Source organism: Camelus bactrianus, chromosome 9 (genome assembly GCF_048773025.1).
Source record: "Camelus bactrianus isolate YW-2024 breed Bactrian camel chromosome 9, ASM4877302v1, whole genome shotgun sequence".
In the NCBI taxonomy this organism is placed as follows: domain Eukaryota; kingdom Metazoa; phylum Chordata; class Mammalia; order Artiodactyla; family Camelidae; genus Camelus; species Camelus bactrianus.
In genome coordinates, this window is record NC_133547.1 from 11,122,281 (window position 1) to 11,140,877 (window position 18,597).

General features: G+C 47.4%; 1 protein-coding gene across 1 annotated transcript; it reads left to right on the forward strand.

The window, feature by feature from the left end:
• Positions 1 to 5,927: 5,927 nt before the first annotated feature.
• Positions 5,928 to 18,173, forward strand: LOC105062875 (cytochrome P450 2B4). Its single transcript, XM_010947290.3, has 9 exons — positions 5,928 to 6,135; positions 7,777 to 7,939; positions 8,082 to 8,231; positions 10,055 to 10,215; positions 11,631 to 11,807; positions 12,311 to 12,452; positions 13,727 to 13,914; positions 14,264 to 14,405; positions 17,094 to 18,173. The coding sequence occupies exons 1-9, from the start codon at positions 5,965 to 5,967 to the stop codon at positions 17,282 to 17,284; spliced, it is 1,485 nt and encodes a 494-aa protein (XP_010945592.1). The 5' UTR covers positions 5,928 to 5,964; the 3' UTR covers positions 17,285 to 18,173.
• The last annotated feature ends 424 nt before the right edge of the window (positions 18,174 to 18,597 follow it).

The following is an 18,597-nucleotide window of genomic DNA, read 5'->3' on the forward strand; positions in this document are numbered from 1 at the left end:
TTCTATATCTTAAATTTTTTCTGCCTCCTGACCTTTATTTATTGTTGTTCATTTTGTGGCGCATTTCACTGAATGGGTGGAACCTGCAATTTCTTGACCTTGGAGAGATGCCAAAATGGACTTTCCTGACCCCAGGTCCTGGCTCCTGCCCTCCTGGGTGATCTGGGTGATTCATTCACTATCCTCGTTCTTGTTTAATGCTTATGATGATTTGCAAAAAATTTTATAAATCGCTATTTTATAGATGAAAAAGCAGAGGCTGAGGGAGGACACCACTTGTAGAAACTTACACATGGCAGAAATAACTTTTAAATCCAGGGTTACAGGACTCCAGGACCCAGGTATGAAGCCTCTAGACCAGGAATTCTTTAACAAGGGTCCAGGCCCCACTAGAATTCAGGGGGCACATGAACTTAGATGGGAAACAAAATTGTATCTTTTCCACTGACCTCCTTCTGAAATTTAGCCTTTCCTTTGGTTATGAAGGCAGATCACAGGGAAAGTCGTGTCAACAGCGATGGCTTAATCACCAGTGGAAACCACAGGTATTTTCATAGCACATTACAGCTTCAGTCTTGGAAACTTCATTCAGACTCATCACCACTCTAAAATTACGGTGCTTACAGACTTGCCTCTAGGTCTTTTTTATTTAACATGTTCATGAGAAGAACATAATACAGTACAAATTTTAAAAATTTTTATAAGATCCTTTTTCACTTTTTTGGTGGGGGGTAATTTGGTTTATTTATTTATTTAATGATGGTACTGGGGGTTAAGCTCAGGACCTCGTGCATGCTAAGCACGCACTCTACCACTGAGCTATACCCTCCCCCCAAATTTGGTTTATTTTTTTTTTTAACAATCTGGTAACTATTTTAATAAAATTGACTTTTGTGGGAATTTATAAATTAAAAAATGTTTATTGTGGTAAAACACACATAAGATTTACCGTTTGACTACTTTAAAGTGTACAATTCAGTGGCATGAAGTACATGCATGATGTACAACCACATCACTATGTAGTTCCAGAACTTTCTCATCACCTCAAAGGAAAGCCCTGTGTACACTGGGCAGCCACTCCCCATTCTCTCTTCCCTCAGTCCCCGGCAACCCCTAATCTGCTTTCTCTGTTCATGAATTTGCCTATTCTGGATATTTCATAGAAAAGTAATCATATGCAATATATGACTTTGTGTGCCTGGCTTCTTTAATGCTTTTAATCCTATGCAGCTAAAAACATTATTGTGAGACAACAGCGCATTGTCACGTGTAAATGGGCAGAAGAGGACTAGTAGCAAACCTGTCGTAGGAATTGGCTTTAGCAGAAAAACAACGTTTATTAAGTATTATGTGCCTGGGTCTAAGTGCTTTAGATCTGTCACCTGACTGAATTCTCACAGCATCCCTGGGGATGGGAAGTGGACATTATTCTCGTTTTATAGGTGAGAAAAAAGAGGCACTGAGGCTAAAAAACCCACAAGCAGTCATACAGACAGCACTGGAACCAAGATTCGAACCTGGGTCCTCTGGCAGCAGCCTTCAGGCGCTTACCCACTAGCCAAGACACTTCCTCCAAGGGCCTTGCTGGGGTGAACTGACCCAGAGCCCAGCGCCCTCCGAGCGGCTCGCGGCCCGGCCTCCCCGCAGCCCCGCGCACCGCCTGGGAGCCGCACAGCGCGCCCGCGCCCGCGCCCGCGCCCCCAGCGCGGCCCCGGCGGTGGGGACCGGGCCGGTGGCCGTGAGCCCCGCCAGCCGCCACGCGTCCATCTGTCCATCTCTGGTTGTCGCTGGGGCTGCCCCTGTGTCTCCATGGCACTGTTTCTGGGTCTCTCCAGGCATCTCTGTGCCTCTGTGTCTCTGATCCTGAGCGTCTCTGTGTCATTTCTCCGTGTCTCCCAACCTGTTGCTCTTTCCGACTGGCCTTTTCTCTCGGGGCCGGCTTCCTTGGGCCTCGGCCTTTTGCTCTCCTCACCTCTGTATTTCTGTCCCCCTTGGCCTCGGTCTCCGTGTGTGTCCCTGTCTTTCTGTGACTCTCTATTCCTGTCTTGTTTTTTTGTTTGTTTGTTTGTTTTAATAAGTTTCTCTTTTTTTTTCTGATTGGGGAAGTAATTAGGTTTATATATTTATTTATTCTTAATACATAAATTAAATAATAAATAAGCTGGATATTGAACCCAAGACCTCACATGTGCTAAGCATGCACTCTTCCACTTGAGCTATGCCCTCCCCCCTGCTCCTGTCTCGAGGGCTCTCTGCCTCCCTCTCTTGCTTTTTGTTCTTTCTCTCCCTGAGTCTCTGTCTCCTTCTCTCTGTCATAATCTCTCTCTGTGCCCTGTCTCTGCATTTCTCTCAGGGATTCTCAGAGTCTGTCTCTGTGTCTCTTTCCCTCCCCTTTCCTCTCTTTGTCTGTCTCCATCTCTTGCTGTCTCCCTGACTCTGGGTGTCTCCATGTTGCTGATGAGGAACTCTCCCCATGCCCTCCCCTCTCTCAGACCTCATCCTGCCCCTGCCCAAGCCCACCACGGTCTGCAGCCAGGAGAGGGCGGGCGACGCAGGGGGAAGCTAGGCTCCCGCACACTTTGCTCCCTCCCTGCTTGCTGATCCTGAGCAGACCCTGCAGGAGGTTGCCCAGTCCCAGGAGGGATGGCAGGCCTGGGGGCAGGCCAGCTTGGGAGGCCCGGACCTGGCTCCAGAGGGGCAGGCCCACAAGGAGGAGAAGAAAGAGGAAAGATGGCAGAGTCACTGGCAGGGCCCTGGGGACTGGATGCTGAGGACCTGGCCCAGGCTGGGAAATGGAGGAAGTGATCAGTGCAGGCTCCCACAGTCTGGGGAGGAGATGCCAGAGGCCTGGCAGGGCGTAGTTTTGATCCTTCACCCTGTGATCCTTGTCCCCGCTTTTCCTTCAGCCTTTCAGCCTGGCTTAGGTGGCTCCTGACTTTTCCTTCATCCCCCTTACTAGCTCCTTCGGCCTCTCACAAGCTCCCTCAGGCCCTCACCAGCTCCCTCAGTCCTTTCCTGTCTCTCAGTGTGCCTTCATTTCCCCATGTGTCTATGTCTGTCTCTCTGTTCTTCAGTCTCTGAGCTTCCATGTTTTCTTGCCATCTTTCGTTATCTCTTCGCCACGCCTGTCCTCTTAAAGCCTCCAGTATCACAGTTTCCTTCTTTGTGCCTCCTAACCCTGCTCCACTTGCCACACTCCAAGGATGATGATCAAACTACCTTGCACTCTGTACACGTAGACACTGATCAATCAAAGTGAACGCTGGCAGAACAACAACCAGGAAGGGAAACCTGGGACTTGATGCCTGAATATTAACTGTCGCTCTGTGAACTACTGTGTTTTCGCTGTTTCCTTATCATCTGTCCCTCCTACAGAATGTTAGCTCTGTGAAAGCCAGGGTATTTACCTGTTTTGTTCACTGCTGCATCTCCAGTGCCTAGAATAGGGCCCAATAAATGTAGGTAACCAATAAATGTTTGTTGAATGAATAAGTGAATGCTTACTGTGTCCTTCATGGCCACACTATCACCTTGTCTTGAGTTTCTCACTCTCTTTCTGGGTCTGTCTGTCCCTCTGCCTCCCTCAGCCTCGGTCTCTGAGTCTCTGTCTCTCAGCGATGTATTCACTGAGCACTTACTGTGTACCAAGCTGCCTGCGTACTGGGTCTCAGTTCCATTCTCACAACCACCCTGTAGGGTAGGTACCCACATTTTCCCAATGAGGAAACCTGAGGCTCAAAGAGGAGCAGACACTTGCCCAAGTGTTGGGCATGACAGATAAATGATGAAGCTGAGGTTTGAGACTCAGTCTGTCTGACTCTAAAAATTAGTGCTTAATTCTGACATGTGAACACTTCCTGGAGTGTGCTCCCTCCACCTTGACCTGGGAGATGGTGATGGGTCCTGTAAAAAAAAAAAAAAGGAAGAAAGAAAGAAAGAAAGGGAAAGTCAAATGGCCTGGGAGCTGCTGTAAATTCCGAAGCCGCTCTTGGTGAGTTACTGACAGCACACATTAGCAATCTAAAGGCCCTGAGAAGTCCTGCAGGAAAAATAAACCGCTTTACCTTTGTTTAACCCAGTCTCTCCTTTGCTTATTTATCTATAGAACCCTTTCCCCCAGAACTTATATCCTCTTCTGCCTCTCACCCTTTCTATCTGTTTTTCTTTCTGTTTCTCAATGTCTCATCTCTGCATGAAAGAGATGTCTTTGTTTTTGTTTTGGTTTTTTTTAGTGATAAGATCTACCACTTCTCATTGTTTTATTGATGTTTTTACTCCAGGATCACCAATTAATGTGCCTTCATGGTCTATTTTACATGCATTTATTTTATTTTATTCACATTTTTCTTGGAAAGGCAGCACAGTGAAGTGGTTGAAATAACAGGCTCCGGAACTAGATTGTCTGTGTTTGATGCCTGATTCTACCTCTAGATTGCTGTGTGACCTTGGGCAAGGTCTTAACCTCTCTGTGCTTCACTCCCTTCAGCTATAGAGTGTAGGTGATAACACCACCTACCTCAAAGGGTGAGGATTAAGTGGAAAGCACTTCATGTTCCCCCATCAGTGATTTCTGGGCCTCAAAAAAGGACCCAAGTTCAGTGCCAGGTTACACAACACAGCAGGAGCCAGGACCAGGGGTCAGGAAAGTCTATGTTGGCATCTCTCCAAGGTCAGGAAAGTATAGGTTCCACCCCTTGGAAATATCATGAGGTCTTGTTCAGAGGAACATACTCAACTGCTGGGGTCAGAGTCCTGGTTCCAGCGAGGGATTAGCCTAACATTGCAAGCAAGATGCTGCCACCTCCCTTCTATAAGGGAAAGCCAGGCCCAGGCCACGGCAGGGGGACACAGATCCAGTCATTCACATATTCAGCAAATATGGGCTGAGCTTGCTAGAGGCTGGATGGGGACAGGCTCAGAGGGATGCTGGAGATAGTGGCAAGCCCAGTGGACATAAGTCAAACTGGACCCAGTCTCTGTGCTCCTGGAGCTCAGAGTCTAAAGGGGGAAACAGAGACACTGAGACAGGGAGAGATAGCAGGAGAGATGGAGAGGGCCAGAGAAAAGTCTTGCGCTATGAAGACAGAGCAGGAAGCAGGTCAGAGCGATCCAAATTCCAGAAGACCCAAAATGCTCTACCTGCCAGGTCTCAATCTCTCTCGCCCTGACCCCCGCTGCCTCTGCCTCTGAGTCTCACCGGTTCTGTGTCTCTCCCCGCCTTGTTCTGTTTCTCCCATCACCCCTATATGTGGCTGTCACAGAAGGGAGGGTGAAGGAGGAAGGGGGATAAAAGAGACAGATGCTAAGAGCCTGCAGGTTCTATAAGGACAGGGACTGGTTGATGCACACACACACATTCACATACACACACACCCTCACACACATGAACACACACTACCACCACCACCACGAAAATGCACATACAACCTTCAGGTATGAAACCGTATAAATACAGAGAAGTCTGCACACGTGCAAAAATACAAACATCAGCACGTGCAGACTCACATGCAGAAACAAAATGGGCACAGTCACATCAGTGCAAACACTCCTTCACATGTAAGAATTGTGCAAGCACACATGCATGCAAGCAGGCGTGGACCAGCATGTGCAAGCACACACACACAAACACGACCAAAACTAGGGACAGCGCATGCCCTCCTATAGCCACAAAAATACACACACACACACACACACACACACACACACACGCACACACGTGGACCTTGGAGTGTCTAGCATGGGATCTCTGCCAGCACCCAGGTAGAGCAGCAGAGGTAGGGGATGAATAGGTCGCCTGGCAGCCAGAGCAGGAAGTATGGGCTCCTAGCACCTCTCTGTCAAGTGCATATTCCTGGGTGATGTCAGGGAAGGAATGAAGTTACACAACTGGGTGGGGAGGCAGGCTCAGAATAAAAGGCTCAGCTCAGAGGCTGCAGTGAGGGGGAAGTCTACCAGACCGGGGCCATGGACCTCAGCGTGCTCCTCCTCCTTGCTCTGCTTGTGGGATTCCTGCTTCTCCTGGCCAGAGGCCGCCCAAAGGCCCATGGCCACCTCCCACCAGGCCCCCGTCCTCTGCCCTTGCTGGGGAACATTCTGCAGGTGGACAAAAAAGGCCTGCTTAAATCTTTCCTGAAGGTGAGATGAAGATGGATGGTGTCTGAGGGTGGCCCCCTGACTTTGTACCTGGGATCCCTCCCCTGAAGGCATGAGGTATCCTTCCAGGCTCAGGGGTGGGGTGTGGGAAGGCGGGTGAGGAAGGTGCATGGAGCTGAAGCATGGTGCTTGGTGGTCAGGCAGCCAGAGGTGTCCCTGCTCAGTTGGAGGTGTACGGGCCCTGTCCCTGGAACAGGCAAGTGGGCACGAACAAGTGTCTGGATGTGAGCCAGGGGAGTAGAATTTCACATTCCTCTGCCTCCCTCCACCAAGTCCCTGGGTGTCCGCCTGCCAATGGAAGGGAGAGAAAAAGGGCTGATGGCACCAATCAGATAGGTTTCTCCTCTGGCAACAGAAGACAGCAGATACCCTGAAAGATGCAGGTGGAAGGTACCAGGGAGAGACAGGTGTCGGTGCAAGGGCCCTGAAGCAGGAGCAGGCTCAGCATGTTTGGGGACAACAGGGAGGCTGGATCTGTGTGAGCGAAGGGGGTGCGTGGGAGGAGAAGTCAGAGAGGTTTATTTATTTATTTAAATGGAGGTGCTGGGGATTGAGCCCATGACCTCACGCATGCTAAGCATGTGCTCTACCACTTGAGCTGTACCCTTCCCTCGCTTAAGCCAACTTCTAATTGAAGTTTCACATTTAGGGTAAAAGTGCACAAATCGTAAGTGCTCAGCTCAGTGAATTTTCTCAAATGAGCATAGTCACATAGTTGACATACAGATAAGTAACAACACATTCTGTCCCCAGAGACCCTCCTTATGTCCATCCCCTTTCTAGTCACTATCCTCCCACTATTCTCACACCATAGGCTCCTGTTATCTTTTTGAACTTCATATAAATAGAATGATGACACATGGAGTCTTCTGGGTCTGAGTTGTTTTCACTCAACATGATGCCTGTTAGTTTCATTTCTGTTGTGGGGTTAGTGGTAGTTTGTTCTTTTTGATTGCTGTATAGTATTCCACGACATGACTACATGACTATTTATTTATTCTCTACCTATGTTGCTGAACGTCTGTGAATCTCCTCGTTTTTTCTTTTGGTGAACACGTGCACACATTTTTGTTGGGTGTGTATCTGAGTGAAGTTGCCAAGTCACTGAGTATACCTGCGTCCAGCTTCAGTAAATACTGCTGAGCAGTTTCCCAAATGGCTGAAAGGATATTATGATTTTTCATATTTCATGATCACTCCCAGAAGGCCATCACTTTCCCTTCATGTTCTCCATGTGGGTGGGTAATTCAGGGTAGTTCTCTGGGGAAATTGTCAGGCGGCAGCCAGAGGTTGAAGTTGGGTCACAGGAAGGATGATTCTTTAGTTGAGATGCAGGGGGAGATCTGACTAGACTCAACTAATATCACCTGAGTAGGGGTGATATGAGGGCTATGTAACCATCTGGTCTGCTTAAGGCACCAACCGATCATGTGGACAGGGCTGGTTCACGGATTAATCCTTTAGTTGCTGGGTCCTGAGAAGCAGAAAGGCAGTGAGGTGGAAGGTCTTGGGGCAGTGGCTAATCACCAATGTATATGGAAGTGTTTTAATGGTTTAAAACTGGGATGGCCACGGAGGGGCATACTGACAAAAAGCAACCCTGGCCATGGTTATGCTTGGCAGCTGCAAGAAAAATACGGGGATGTCTTCACGGTGTACCTGGGACCAAGACCAGTCGTTGTGATATGTGGGACAGATGCCGTGCGGGAGGCCCTGGTGGACCAGGCTGAGGCCTTCTCTGGCCGGGCGCAAATCGCCGTCGTGGACTCAGTATTCCAAGGATATGGTAAGGGACTCAGAGGCATAAGGAAGGAAAGAGGGAATGGGGATGGGGGTGGGTGAGTCTGGGAAGGAGGATGAGGGATTGAGAGGGACCCGGAGTCTCCTTCCAACTTCTTCTGCAACCCATGCCTCTCCTCAACCCCCAGGTGTGGTCTTTGCCAACGGGGAACGTTGGAAGGCCCTTCGACGATTCTCTCTGGCCACCATGAGGGACTTTGGGATGGGAAAGAGGACTGTGGAGGAGCGGATTCAGGAGGAGGCTCAGTTTCTGGTGAAGGAGCTGCAGAACACCCAGGGTGAGCCCCAGGGGCCTGGGCAGGAGAGCAAGACAATGAAACTGTGGGTGCATAGCAACTGAAGGAAAGAGGAGTACACGTGGGCAGAGAAAGAGACGTAGAGAAAAAGCCAGAGCTGGGGGGACCATCGGACTGAGGAGCAGGGACAGAGAGCGGGGCCGAGAGTTGGATAGAGATGGGTAGGAGAGAAATGCAGGGAGCAGGAAAGATGCAGGGAGTGTAGCCTTAAGAAGCAGACTCGCAGTGGGGGTCTGACAGACATAGTAAAAAATCTTATGGTTACTGTGGGAAGGGATAAATTTGGAAGCTTGAGATTTGCAAATGTTAACCACAATATATAAAAATATATTTAAAAAATTCTTCTATATAGCACAGGGAACTATATTCAATACCTTGTAATAATCTTTAATGCAAAAGAATATAAAAACCAAATATATGTATTTATATGCATGACTGGGACATGATGCTATACACCAGAAATTGACACATTGTAACTGATTATACTTCAATAAAATTTGAAAAAAGAACAACTCAAAGACATAAACTCAGATATTAATTAGCATGTTGTTACTTGTGTTCAGGGAAACCAACTCATGGTTGATTGCTTCTATTAAAGGCTCAAACAGGACTTATATAAAAAGAAAGTAAAGAGAGAAAAGGGAAAGCTACAGATATTTTGAAAATGATAAACTGAATGTTCCCTTCCTTGAGTGAACTGCTGACGAGCTGGTAGTGAACACGGGGTCAGCGGGGATTTTCTGCTCTTGGGAAGATTGATGGGCACTTCTGGTTGATTTTGGATTCCTCATAAACGTGTGTGTGTGTGTGTGTGTGTGACATAAGGGGACATGGTCCTTTCTTTAGTGTAGAGGCTGGGAGGGAGGGGCGGAGGCAGCCACAGGGAGCGACAGTGGAAGAGGGACAGAGGGACTGAGAAGAAAGGAGGAGACAGAGTGATTCAGATGGAGAGAAGAAAGGGACAGAGATGAGGAACCAAGACAAAGAGGGAAAGAGTGGAAGAGACTCTGAGAGGCAGAAAGAAATAATGGCAGATTTTATGTGGAGCATTTAATCCATTTACATTTTTTTCTCTTTTTTATTGAAGTCTTGTTGATTTACAATGTTGTGTTAGTTTCTGGTGTATAGCACAGTGATTCAGTTATTCACATATATATGATCTCTTTCATATTAAGAATAGATAAACAAGTTCCTGCTGTATAGAACAAAGAACTATATTCAATATCTTATAATAACCTCTAATAAAAAAGAATCTGTAAAAGAGAAAAAAAAAAAGAAACAATGGCAGAGAGAAGAGGCACAGAAAATTGGAGACAGACAGGCTCAGGAAAGGGTCTGCAGGGGCACAAGAGAAGATGGACGGGTGAGACCCAGGGAGAGAGGCTGCACCAACCCGACGTTCTTGGCTCACAGCCCATCCTCCCTCCAACTGGGGCAGGCCTGGCAAGAATAGATGTCAACCAACAAGTGCAGAACGATTCCCTGGAGACCAGAGAGCTCCTGAGGTAGACAAAGGAGATGACAGATAAAGGGCAGGGAGAGCAGATTTTTTCATTTGCACACACAGTTGATCGAACGCCTGCTTTGCGTCTTCTAAACACATTTGAGGTGAGACTTAAATATTATGTGAAGTGCTTAGAATGGGGCCTGGCACATCACATGGGCTAGCGACTGTTAGCTGTTACTATTCTTGTTTTCTTTGTCATTACTGAGTGGCGGAGGAGAGTCACACAGAGATGGGGCAGCAGTCAAATGCTTCCAGGCATCTGAGTCCGTGTCCTGTGACCCCCGCCTCTTCCCCCTAGGAGCTCTCAGAGACCCCACCTTCTTCTTCCAATCCGCCACCTCCAACATTATCTGCTCCATCGTCTTTGGAGAACGCTTCGACTACAGAGATCCCGAGTTCCTGAGGATGCTGGACTTGATCTTTCAGTCCTTTTCACTCATCAGCTCCTTGTCCAGTCAGGTCCGGGAGAGGGAGGGTGGGGAAGGGGTGGACATCCAGGCAGGGGAATGAGGGTGATCTGCTTTGGGGGAGCCGAAATGCAGCTTTGAGCTGAAGGAAGGGCAAAGACAGCAGAGAGAGATAGGGACACAGAGACCTGGAGGGAAGGAGAGACGGGGGAAACAGGAACTGAGAGACTAAGAGGAAGAAAAGGGAATGATGGAGGAGGCAGAAACAGAGAATCAGAGAGAGAGACACTAAATCAGACTTTCAGGCTCTCTACTTTTCTGGTCTACTCTTCTGCCCCTGATTCCTCTGAATCTTCGCCTCTGTCTTTGGCAAAGTCCCTTACTTGAAGAAATTCAAGGATACATGAAAATAAGGAACCACATTTCTTCATTTTCCCCATTTCCCTTCCATCTTTCTGTTTTTAAGAAAAATGTCTCCCAGATTACAAAGTAATATGCTCCTCTTTTAAAACAAAATAATAAAATTTCTCTTTCTCAACTAACCGGGAAATACCCCTATTGTATATTAAGTTAAAGAATTAAACTATAGAACAGTATGCCTGGCTACTGTGCTTAACCAGGACTGTGTGTCAGATTCACACATAGGATTGTCACAAATACAAATGCCCATGACCTCCTACTGGAAAGTCTGCTCTGGAAAATCTGGAAAGGGGTCCAGGCTGAGTATTTGCTACAAGCCCAACAGGTGGTTTCAATTTTCTCCTCCCACAGAGAACCATGGAGAGAGAAGTCTGAAAAGAGTTCCCAAACAGTTAACAATGGTTATTTCTAGAAAGATTAAGAAGGAATTTTATATCGTACTCTATACGTTTCTGCATTTTTTGTAATTGTTTGTGACAAGTTAGGTATTACACTTCTCATCAGGCAAAGCAAGAGACATACGCTGCAAAATAGATAACTAGTCCTAAGTAGTCAGCAGCTTTGTCTTGTATAAGCATCATGTTATCAGTGTCTGACCAAGCAAGGGGGATGTGAGAGGTGGAAAGGGTCAGAGAGGTTTGAGCAAAACAGATGAACCGGCTGAGGTAGAAGCCCAGAGGGAGGATGCGAAGGAAACACATGGAGAAAAGGAGAGGTGGAAAGGAGAGAGACAGAGAGAGGCGGGGCAGAGGCCAACAAAAAGACTTGAGGATGGGGCAGAAAGATGCAGAAAGAGGAAATGTGAGAATAACAAATCAAAGGAGACATAAAATCAATGAGTGAGGGACTCCAATACAGAGAGAGAGAGAGAGAGAGAGAGAGAGAGAGAGAGAGAGAGAGAGAGAGATGGAGAGACAAAGACAGAAGGAGACAGAGATCTCTTTTGGAGGTACTAGGGCAGGGGTAGGGTGGGGGCGGCGGGCTGCCCCTCCCTGTGATGGGCTAGCTCAGCCCTAGGAGGACCTCACAGCTCCTTCTTTCCCGCAGCTGTTCGAGCTCTACTCCAGCATCTTGAAGCACTTTCCTGGCACACACAGGCATATCTACAATAACCTGCAGGAAATCAAAGACTTCATTGGCCGCAATGTGCAGAAGCACCGTGAAACCCTGGACCCCAGGGCCCCCCGGGACTTAATCGACACCTACCTGCTCCGCATGGACAAAGTGGGGTTTGGGAGAGGGCAGTGGGAGGGGGGAGGAGGGAGGAAAAGATGTAGGGTGAGAAGAAGGGAGGGGAAGGGAGTAGAAGAGTGAGGAAAAGGGGAAGGGACGATCAGAGGGTGGAGATGGGAGGGGGAGTCAGAAGGGAACAGAGCAGGAGAGGAAAGGAGGGAGAGGCTAGGGAGGAGCGAGAGAGTTACAGGAAATACAGGACAAGGGGGCAAAATACAGCTACATGTGAAAAGACCTGCAGAGGCAGAAAGAGGCTGGGAGAGGAAGGGAGACAGAAACACCAAAGAGATGAGGAGGTGGGTTGCAATGGAGTAAGACAGAGCAGAGAGAGACTAAGACAGAGACGGAGCCCCATGGGTGGACACACGCAGCATAGGGAGAATGAAAATGGACCAGATGGGGTGAGACCCAGAACAGGAGGAGGGACCCCAAGAGACGTGTGAGCGGCAGGGCTCCAGCCTCCCCTGATGTGAACCCCACTCCTCTGGATCCAGGAGAAGTCCAACCCCAAAAGTGAGTTCCATGAGGAGAACCTCATCAACAATTCTCTGTCGCTCTTCTTTGCTGGCACCGAGACCACCAGCACCACTATCCGCTACGGATTCCTGCTCATGCTCAAATACCCCCATGTCACAGGTCAGTGGGCTGGGGACAGCCACTTAAGGGAGGGGTCTTCTGATCCTTTTTGAGGCTGCAGAAATGGAGCTAGGGGTCTTCTGTGAGTGAGAGAGGCAGTGTTCCCCTCTTAAGCCAAGAGCACTGCAGGTTTTGAATGACCCCCAACTAAGCCAGCCTTGTTGGTGGATGGAAGAATGGAGAATCTGACAATCTGTCTTCCCACTGTTTCTCCCATCACTTAAAGATCTACTGACCCATCCATCCAGCTGCCCATTCAACAGTCTGTTCATTCATTCTTTAACCTATATGTCCAGATTCTTTCATCTGCGATTCATCTAAGGACATGTGCTTCCTTTCTTTATTGGGGTTGGTTGATTCATTTGTTGATCCTTTGAAACAGTTCTTCATTGAATGAACTATTTGTCGTTGATTCATTGGCTCATTTATTCATTCATGCATCCATCTGTTTTTCTAAAACTAGGTTACATACCTTAATCCTTCCATCAGTCAGTCTTTCAGTTCCCCATCCATCTATCCTTTTATTTATTTATTTAATAATTCACTCATTTATTCATCTACCATTCAATCCACCCATCTATTTATTCCTTTTTTACCTATTTTTTAAATTTATTCTTTCATCATAAATTTAGCCATCCAACCATTCATGTGATTTATTGGTTAATCAGGTTCATTTATTTATTTGTCTATGAGCCATTTATTAATTAATGATTCATTAATTAATCTTTGATTGATAAGTACTAATACATCCATTCATTAATGTTCTTCCATTCATCAGCCTTTCCATTCATGAATTAATCCACTGAGTTATTGGCTGATTGATGTATTGATTGATTTATCCAGTTGTTCCTGGGTTAATCTATTGATCTGTTTTCCTTTAATATTCCTGAGGACCTAGCTCAATGCCTCATCTGTAATACACACACAATAAATATTAGCTCATTTTCTACTCATCTTAGAGGAGGAGATTTGACAGATTCATAGCCTTGAGTTTTTAATCTGAAATTCTATGCAAAATTGTGGTGTGTGTGTGCGTGTGTGTGTGTGTGTGTGTGTACCTGTGCGTGTTGGGAGAGAATCCGTAACATTCATCAGACATCAGTGGGTGAGAGTTCTTGTAGCTTTCTCCCCCCACCCCAAGCTGGTTACTCTTGGGGATGGCAATGATCTAACCCTCTCCTACAGGTTTTTTCCTGGTTCACTGGCCCATAGAAATGAGTGTCCTTACTGAAATGCTTCTTTAAATGAGGTTCACTCGTCCCACTCCTCTGCAGAAAGAATCCACAAGGAGATTGACCAGGTGATTGGCTCACACCGCCCACCAGCCCTTGAGGATCGAGCCAAAATGCCATACACTGACGCAGTCATCCACGAGATTCAGAGATTCGGAGACCTCATTCCCATTGGCATTCCCCACATGGTCACCAAAGACACTTACTTCCGAGGCTACATCCTCCCCAAGGTACATCATCCCACTGGGCTCCTGCATCTCCTTTGTGTGGGCATCCTGGGATCTCGATCTCCAAACTTGACCTTTTGGTTTTTTTTGGTTTTATCACTCTCATTTCTCTTTTTCTCTCCCTTCCTTCCTTCCTTCCTTCCTTCCTTTCTTTCTTTCTTTCTTTCTTTCTTTCTTTCTTTCTTTCTTTCTTTCTTTCTTTCTTTCTTTCTTTCTTTCTTTCCTTCCTTCCTTCCTTCCTTCCTTCCTTCTTTCCTTCTTTCTTTCCTTCTTTCCTTCTTTCTTCTTTCTTTCTTGGAGGTGGTGTGGGGAAAGAATGGTAATATCTTTTAATCTTGTGACTCTCCCTCAGGGCACAGAAGTATATCCCATCCTGAGCTCTGCTCTTCATGACCCCCGTTACTTTGAAAAACCAAATGCCTTCAACCCTGACCATTTTCTGGATGCCAACGGGGCACTGAAGAAAAATGACGCTTTTATGCCCTTCTCCCTAGGTAAGCTGGATCTGCATTCCAGAGGGCAAGTGCCATCCCCTCCTTGAGACTATCAAGGAGAGTTCTTTGTTTATTGAGCAATTAGTATGTGCCAGTTGCTTTCCCTGCATTAATTCATCTCATTTTCACTACAGCCTTAGAAGGGGCTTGAGAAGTGAGATCTTATCTCCAAGGCACATCCTAGTGAGCTGGACCTTGGGAGACTATATTTAACCTCTTTACACATTGGTGTAAAATATCTCTTGCTTCAGAGGGGACTGAAGATAGCACATCAGACAAGTCACATCAAGACATAGTTCCCGCCCCAGGAAAATTACAGTCCAACAGGGGAGATGGGCATTAATCATATGGTCACAAAATAGTATCTAATTAAATGAATTACAGCCTGCAATGTACTTAGAACTGCTGGGCACAAAGTAAGTGTTCATTGGGGCAACTATTATTAATATAATTAATCACAACTGTGATAAGTGCTCCAAAGGGGACTTTGGGAACACAAAGTAGGAAGGACTGACTACTCTGGGTGGGTTGGTGAGGAAAAGCTTACCTGAAGCACTGGCTTCTAAGCTAAGACATCATGGGTGACCATCAGTCAGCCACTGGAGGCTTCCATCAGCAGGAAGAGCAGGAGCAGAGGCTGAAGGTGAAGACAGCATGGTCCATCTGGAAAACTAGAGCTCAGGAAGACATGGGTGTGGATTACAGAAGTGGATAAGGGTGAACTGCTTAGCTGGGCAGGATCTTGAAAACTGGGGGGAGTCTGGATTTGTCCTGTAGGCACTGGGGAGGCAGGGAGGGTCTTGACATGCTCTGACTTGTCTCTATCCCCATTCTCTACTCTTTGGCCCCACCCAGAAAAAATCCCAATGCCCAGGGTCCTCATCCTTTGGGAGAAAAGTGGGACCTTACTTTAGCATCAAATCCCTAGTCTTGAATTACACCAGTGACTTCAGAGACCCAGGGCCCCTGGCTCTGCCTAGTGCAATGGCCACCTCCTTCATTTCATATTAAGTGAGAGTTAGGGGGCATGTTGGGTAGTGGGGTAAGGGTCAATTTCTGTGTTCAATAGTCCTGTCCTAACTTTAGAGAGAAGCAGAGATGTGGTAAATAAAGACAGAGACAGACAGAGAAGGATAGAGTGAGTGAGAAACAGAGAGAGAGAGCCAAAGAGAGACAGAGGGAGAGAGAGACAGGAGAGACAGTGGCAGAAAGAGACAGAGAATGAATGTACCCTAATAGAGGGAGATGGAGGGAGAGGAGGAGGAGAGAGAGGAAGAAGGGGGAGAGAAACAGAGAGAGGAAAAGAAGAGTTGCCTAAGCAGAGAAGGAGAAACACTGAAGGAGAGAAAAAGGAACAGTAGAGGGAGATGAAAAATAAGAGAGAACTGCAGACAAAATCATATCCAAATAGACAGAGACAGAGAGTTAAGCAAGACTGAAAGCAGAAAAAAAGAGGAGAAACAGAGAAACAGAGCCTGACAGGAAGTAAAGACAGGGAAAAAGACTGAGGCAGATGACTGGGGACAGAAAGACAGAGCCAGCCAAAAGGTGTCAAAAGAGCCAAAGGGCATCCAACTGGACCACCCCAGGGATGGGGAGTGCGGGGTGGGAGGGAGGGAGCTGGAGTCAGGCTGCCCGGGAAGAGTTGGGTTGCAGAACCAGTTACAGGAGAAGAACCAGCTGTGGCCCTGTATTTCTAAGTTCACATGTCCCCACTTTTGGATACGCCAAAGAGATGTGGACCCTTCCCCCAGACACCTGCACTCAGGTACAACGTCTAACAAATTGGAAGGCTTAGGAAATGTCTGGAAATGCATCCTTGAAATGACCTCCCCAAGGTTGTCGGCTTGCAGATTAAGAACCATGAAAACAAGGGAGAGGCTCTCAGTGTTCCTGTCTGTTTTTCTGGCTCCCCTTGTCCTCATTTCTCTTCAAGCCAGTGGTTTATAACTATTGAGGAGAAGGGGGTGGTCTTCATGCCTCTGAGAATCTGATGGAAGCCAGAGACGCGCATTCCCATGTGCATCAGTCCTATTCACAGTTTTATGTACAATTTGGCTCTTTCCAGAACTCTTGAGGCCATGACTCTCAGGCTGAGATAAGAAGAAAACCCAGAGATACACAAACATAGACAGTCCAGATACAAACCTCGCACACACATGCCCCACCACACACACCGAGAAACATACATGAGGTACTAACTACATGTATAGGATCCTTAGTCTGGGCCAGGTGTTATTCTAAGAATTTTAACAAACATTAACTTCTTTAACCTCACAATAGCCCTACAAGATAGATACCATTCTTCCCATATGAGATATGAGGGACATTAAAAATGTTAAGTCAGACGTATGCACACAGCTACATGTGGACGCAGACACAGACACACACACACATACCCAAACGGAAGTGGTTCCTCATGTTCTGTGGGGCCACTGAATGCTTTGGAAATCTAACTGTATCTACAAACTCTGTCCCGGAAAAATGCTCAAGGCATACCCACCCAGCGATTTGCACCTGCTTTCAGAGGGTTTGGGAATGCTCTAAGAGTCTACCATGAATTGCAGGTTAAGGGCCAATCCCATGCGAATCTATTGCAATGGACACAGGTGTCCGGGCTTTGGGATGCAACAGGGCAAAGAATGTGCATCCGCCCCCTGTCAACACTGCAAACCTCTGTGCCCACAGGGAAGCGCATCTGTCTTGGCGAAGGCATCGCCCGTGCCGAGTTATTCATCTTTTTCACCACCATCCTCCAGAACTTCTCCGTGGCCAGCCCCATGGTCCCCGAGGACATCGACCTCACACCCAAGGAGAGTGGTGTGGGCACAGTGCCCCCGACGTACGAGATCCGCTTCCTGCCCCGCCAAAGGGGCTGAGGGAAGGGGGTCCAACCCTTTCAGGGTCATGTGTGTCCCCACCTCTGCAGAGAATGGCCCTTTGATTCTCTCCCTCTCTGCTGCCTCTGAGAGACCAGCTGTAAGCCAGCATCCTCCCACTCCTTGGGTGCCACCTCCCTGGGAAAGTCCCATCTGCAGTCTCACCCCCTCTCATCCTGCTGCAGCTCTTCTAAGGTATCAGAGAAGTTTTCCTTTCCCCTGTTAATAGAATCCAAGAAGTGGTGACAATAAAGAAACTGGGACTAAAGGGGGAATCTTAGCTCAGGGTCTCTCTGTCGTTCCGCCTCTCAGGTCACAGCTCACCCTGAGTGACTTCTCTCTTCCTCGGAACAGTGAGAACTTCCATTTATTAACTCCTTATGCACCATGATCTGTGCATACACAATCTCACTTGAGTCCTCCTTCCAGTAGCTCCATGTGGTGGGCACAATGGTCATGCCCATCATACAGATGGATAAACAGAGGCCGGACAATGGCATCAGTTGTCCAAGGACACATGGCTAGTGAATAGAGAAGCAAGATTCACACCCTGTCTCCCTGGCTCTTGACCTCAAATTCTTCACACAGCTCCTTTCTGCCCCTGACATACAGTTTAAAATGAAGTTGACATTCACATCAAGTAACTAACCATTTTAAAGTGTATAATTTAGTGGTATTTAGTTCATTCGCAATGTTGAGCACTCACCATCACTAGTGCCAAACATTTTCATGACTCCAGAAGAAAACCCCGTCCCCGTCAGTCCTCATTCCCCATTCTCCTTTCTGCTCCATCCCTGGCAACACCCATCTGCTCTCAGTCCTTCTGGATTTGCCTGTTCTGCATATTTCATACAAACAGATCATGAAATGTGTGCTCTTTAGTGTCTGACTTCTTTCTCTTAGTGTGATGTTTTCGAGGTACATCCATGTTGGGGACCATGGTTATACACAGCGGAGTCCTCCCTCATCCTCATCTTCCTGCCTCTCCCCACCTTTTCCTTCTATGATGGACCCCTACGCCCACTGCCCCCTGAGCTGTGCAGCTCTACACTGGGACCTTGGATTCCCCGATACTCCCTTTCATAACCCCTGAGACTCAAATAAACACCCAAAGCCTGGCATCCCTGGGTCAGGTGGTGATCCATGCCTTTTTACGTGGGACCCATTTATTACCAGGTCACTGGTGATCTTTTCAGAAGGTGAGAATGGCTCCTTCACCTCAATGCCTGTTCCATGAAGGAAAACTTGTCTTGTTTATCACTCTGCTCTCAGCACCTGGAGCAGTGTGTGGCATGTGACAGGTGTTCAAAATA

Excerpts from the sequence above, each read along its gene's own strand:
- LOC105062875 (XM_010947290.3), top strand. The coding sequence starts at position 5,965 with ATGGACCTCAGCGTGCTCCTCCTCCTTGCTCTGCTTGTGGGATTCCTG. Across the intron at positions 8,232-10,054 it reads GGAGCTGCAGAACACCCAGG|GAGCTCTCAGAGACCCCACC; the intron begins GTGAGCCCCAGG and ends TCTTCCCCCTAG. Across the intron at positions 12,453-13,726 it reads CAAATACCCCCATGTCACAG|AAAGAATCCACAAGGAGATT; the intron begins GTCAGTGGGCTG and ends ACTCCTCTGCAG.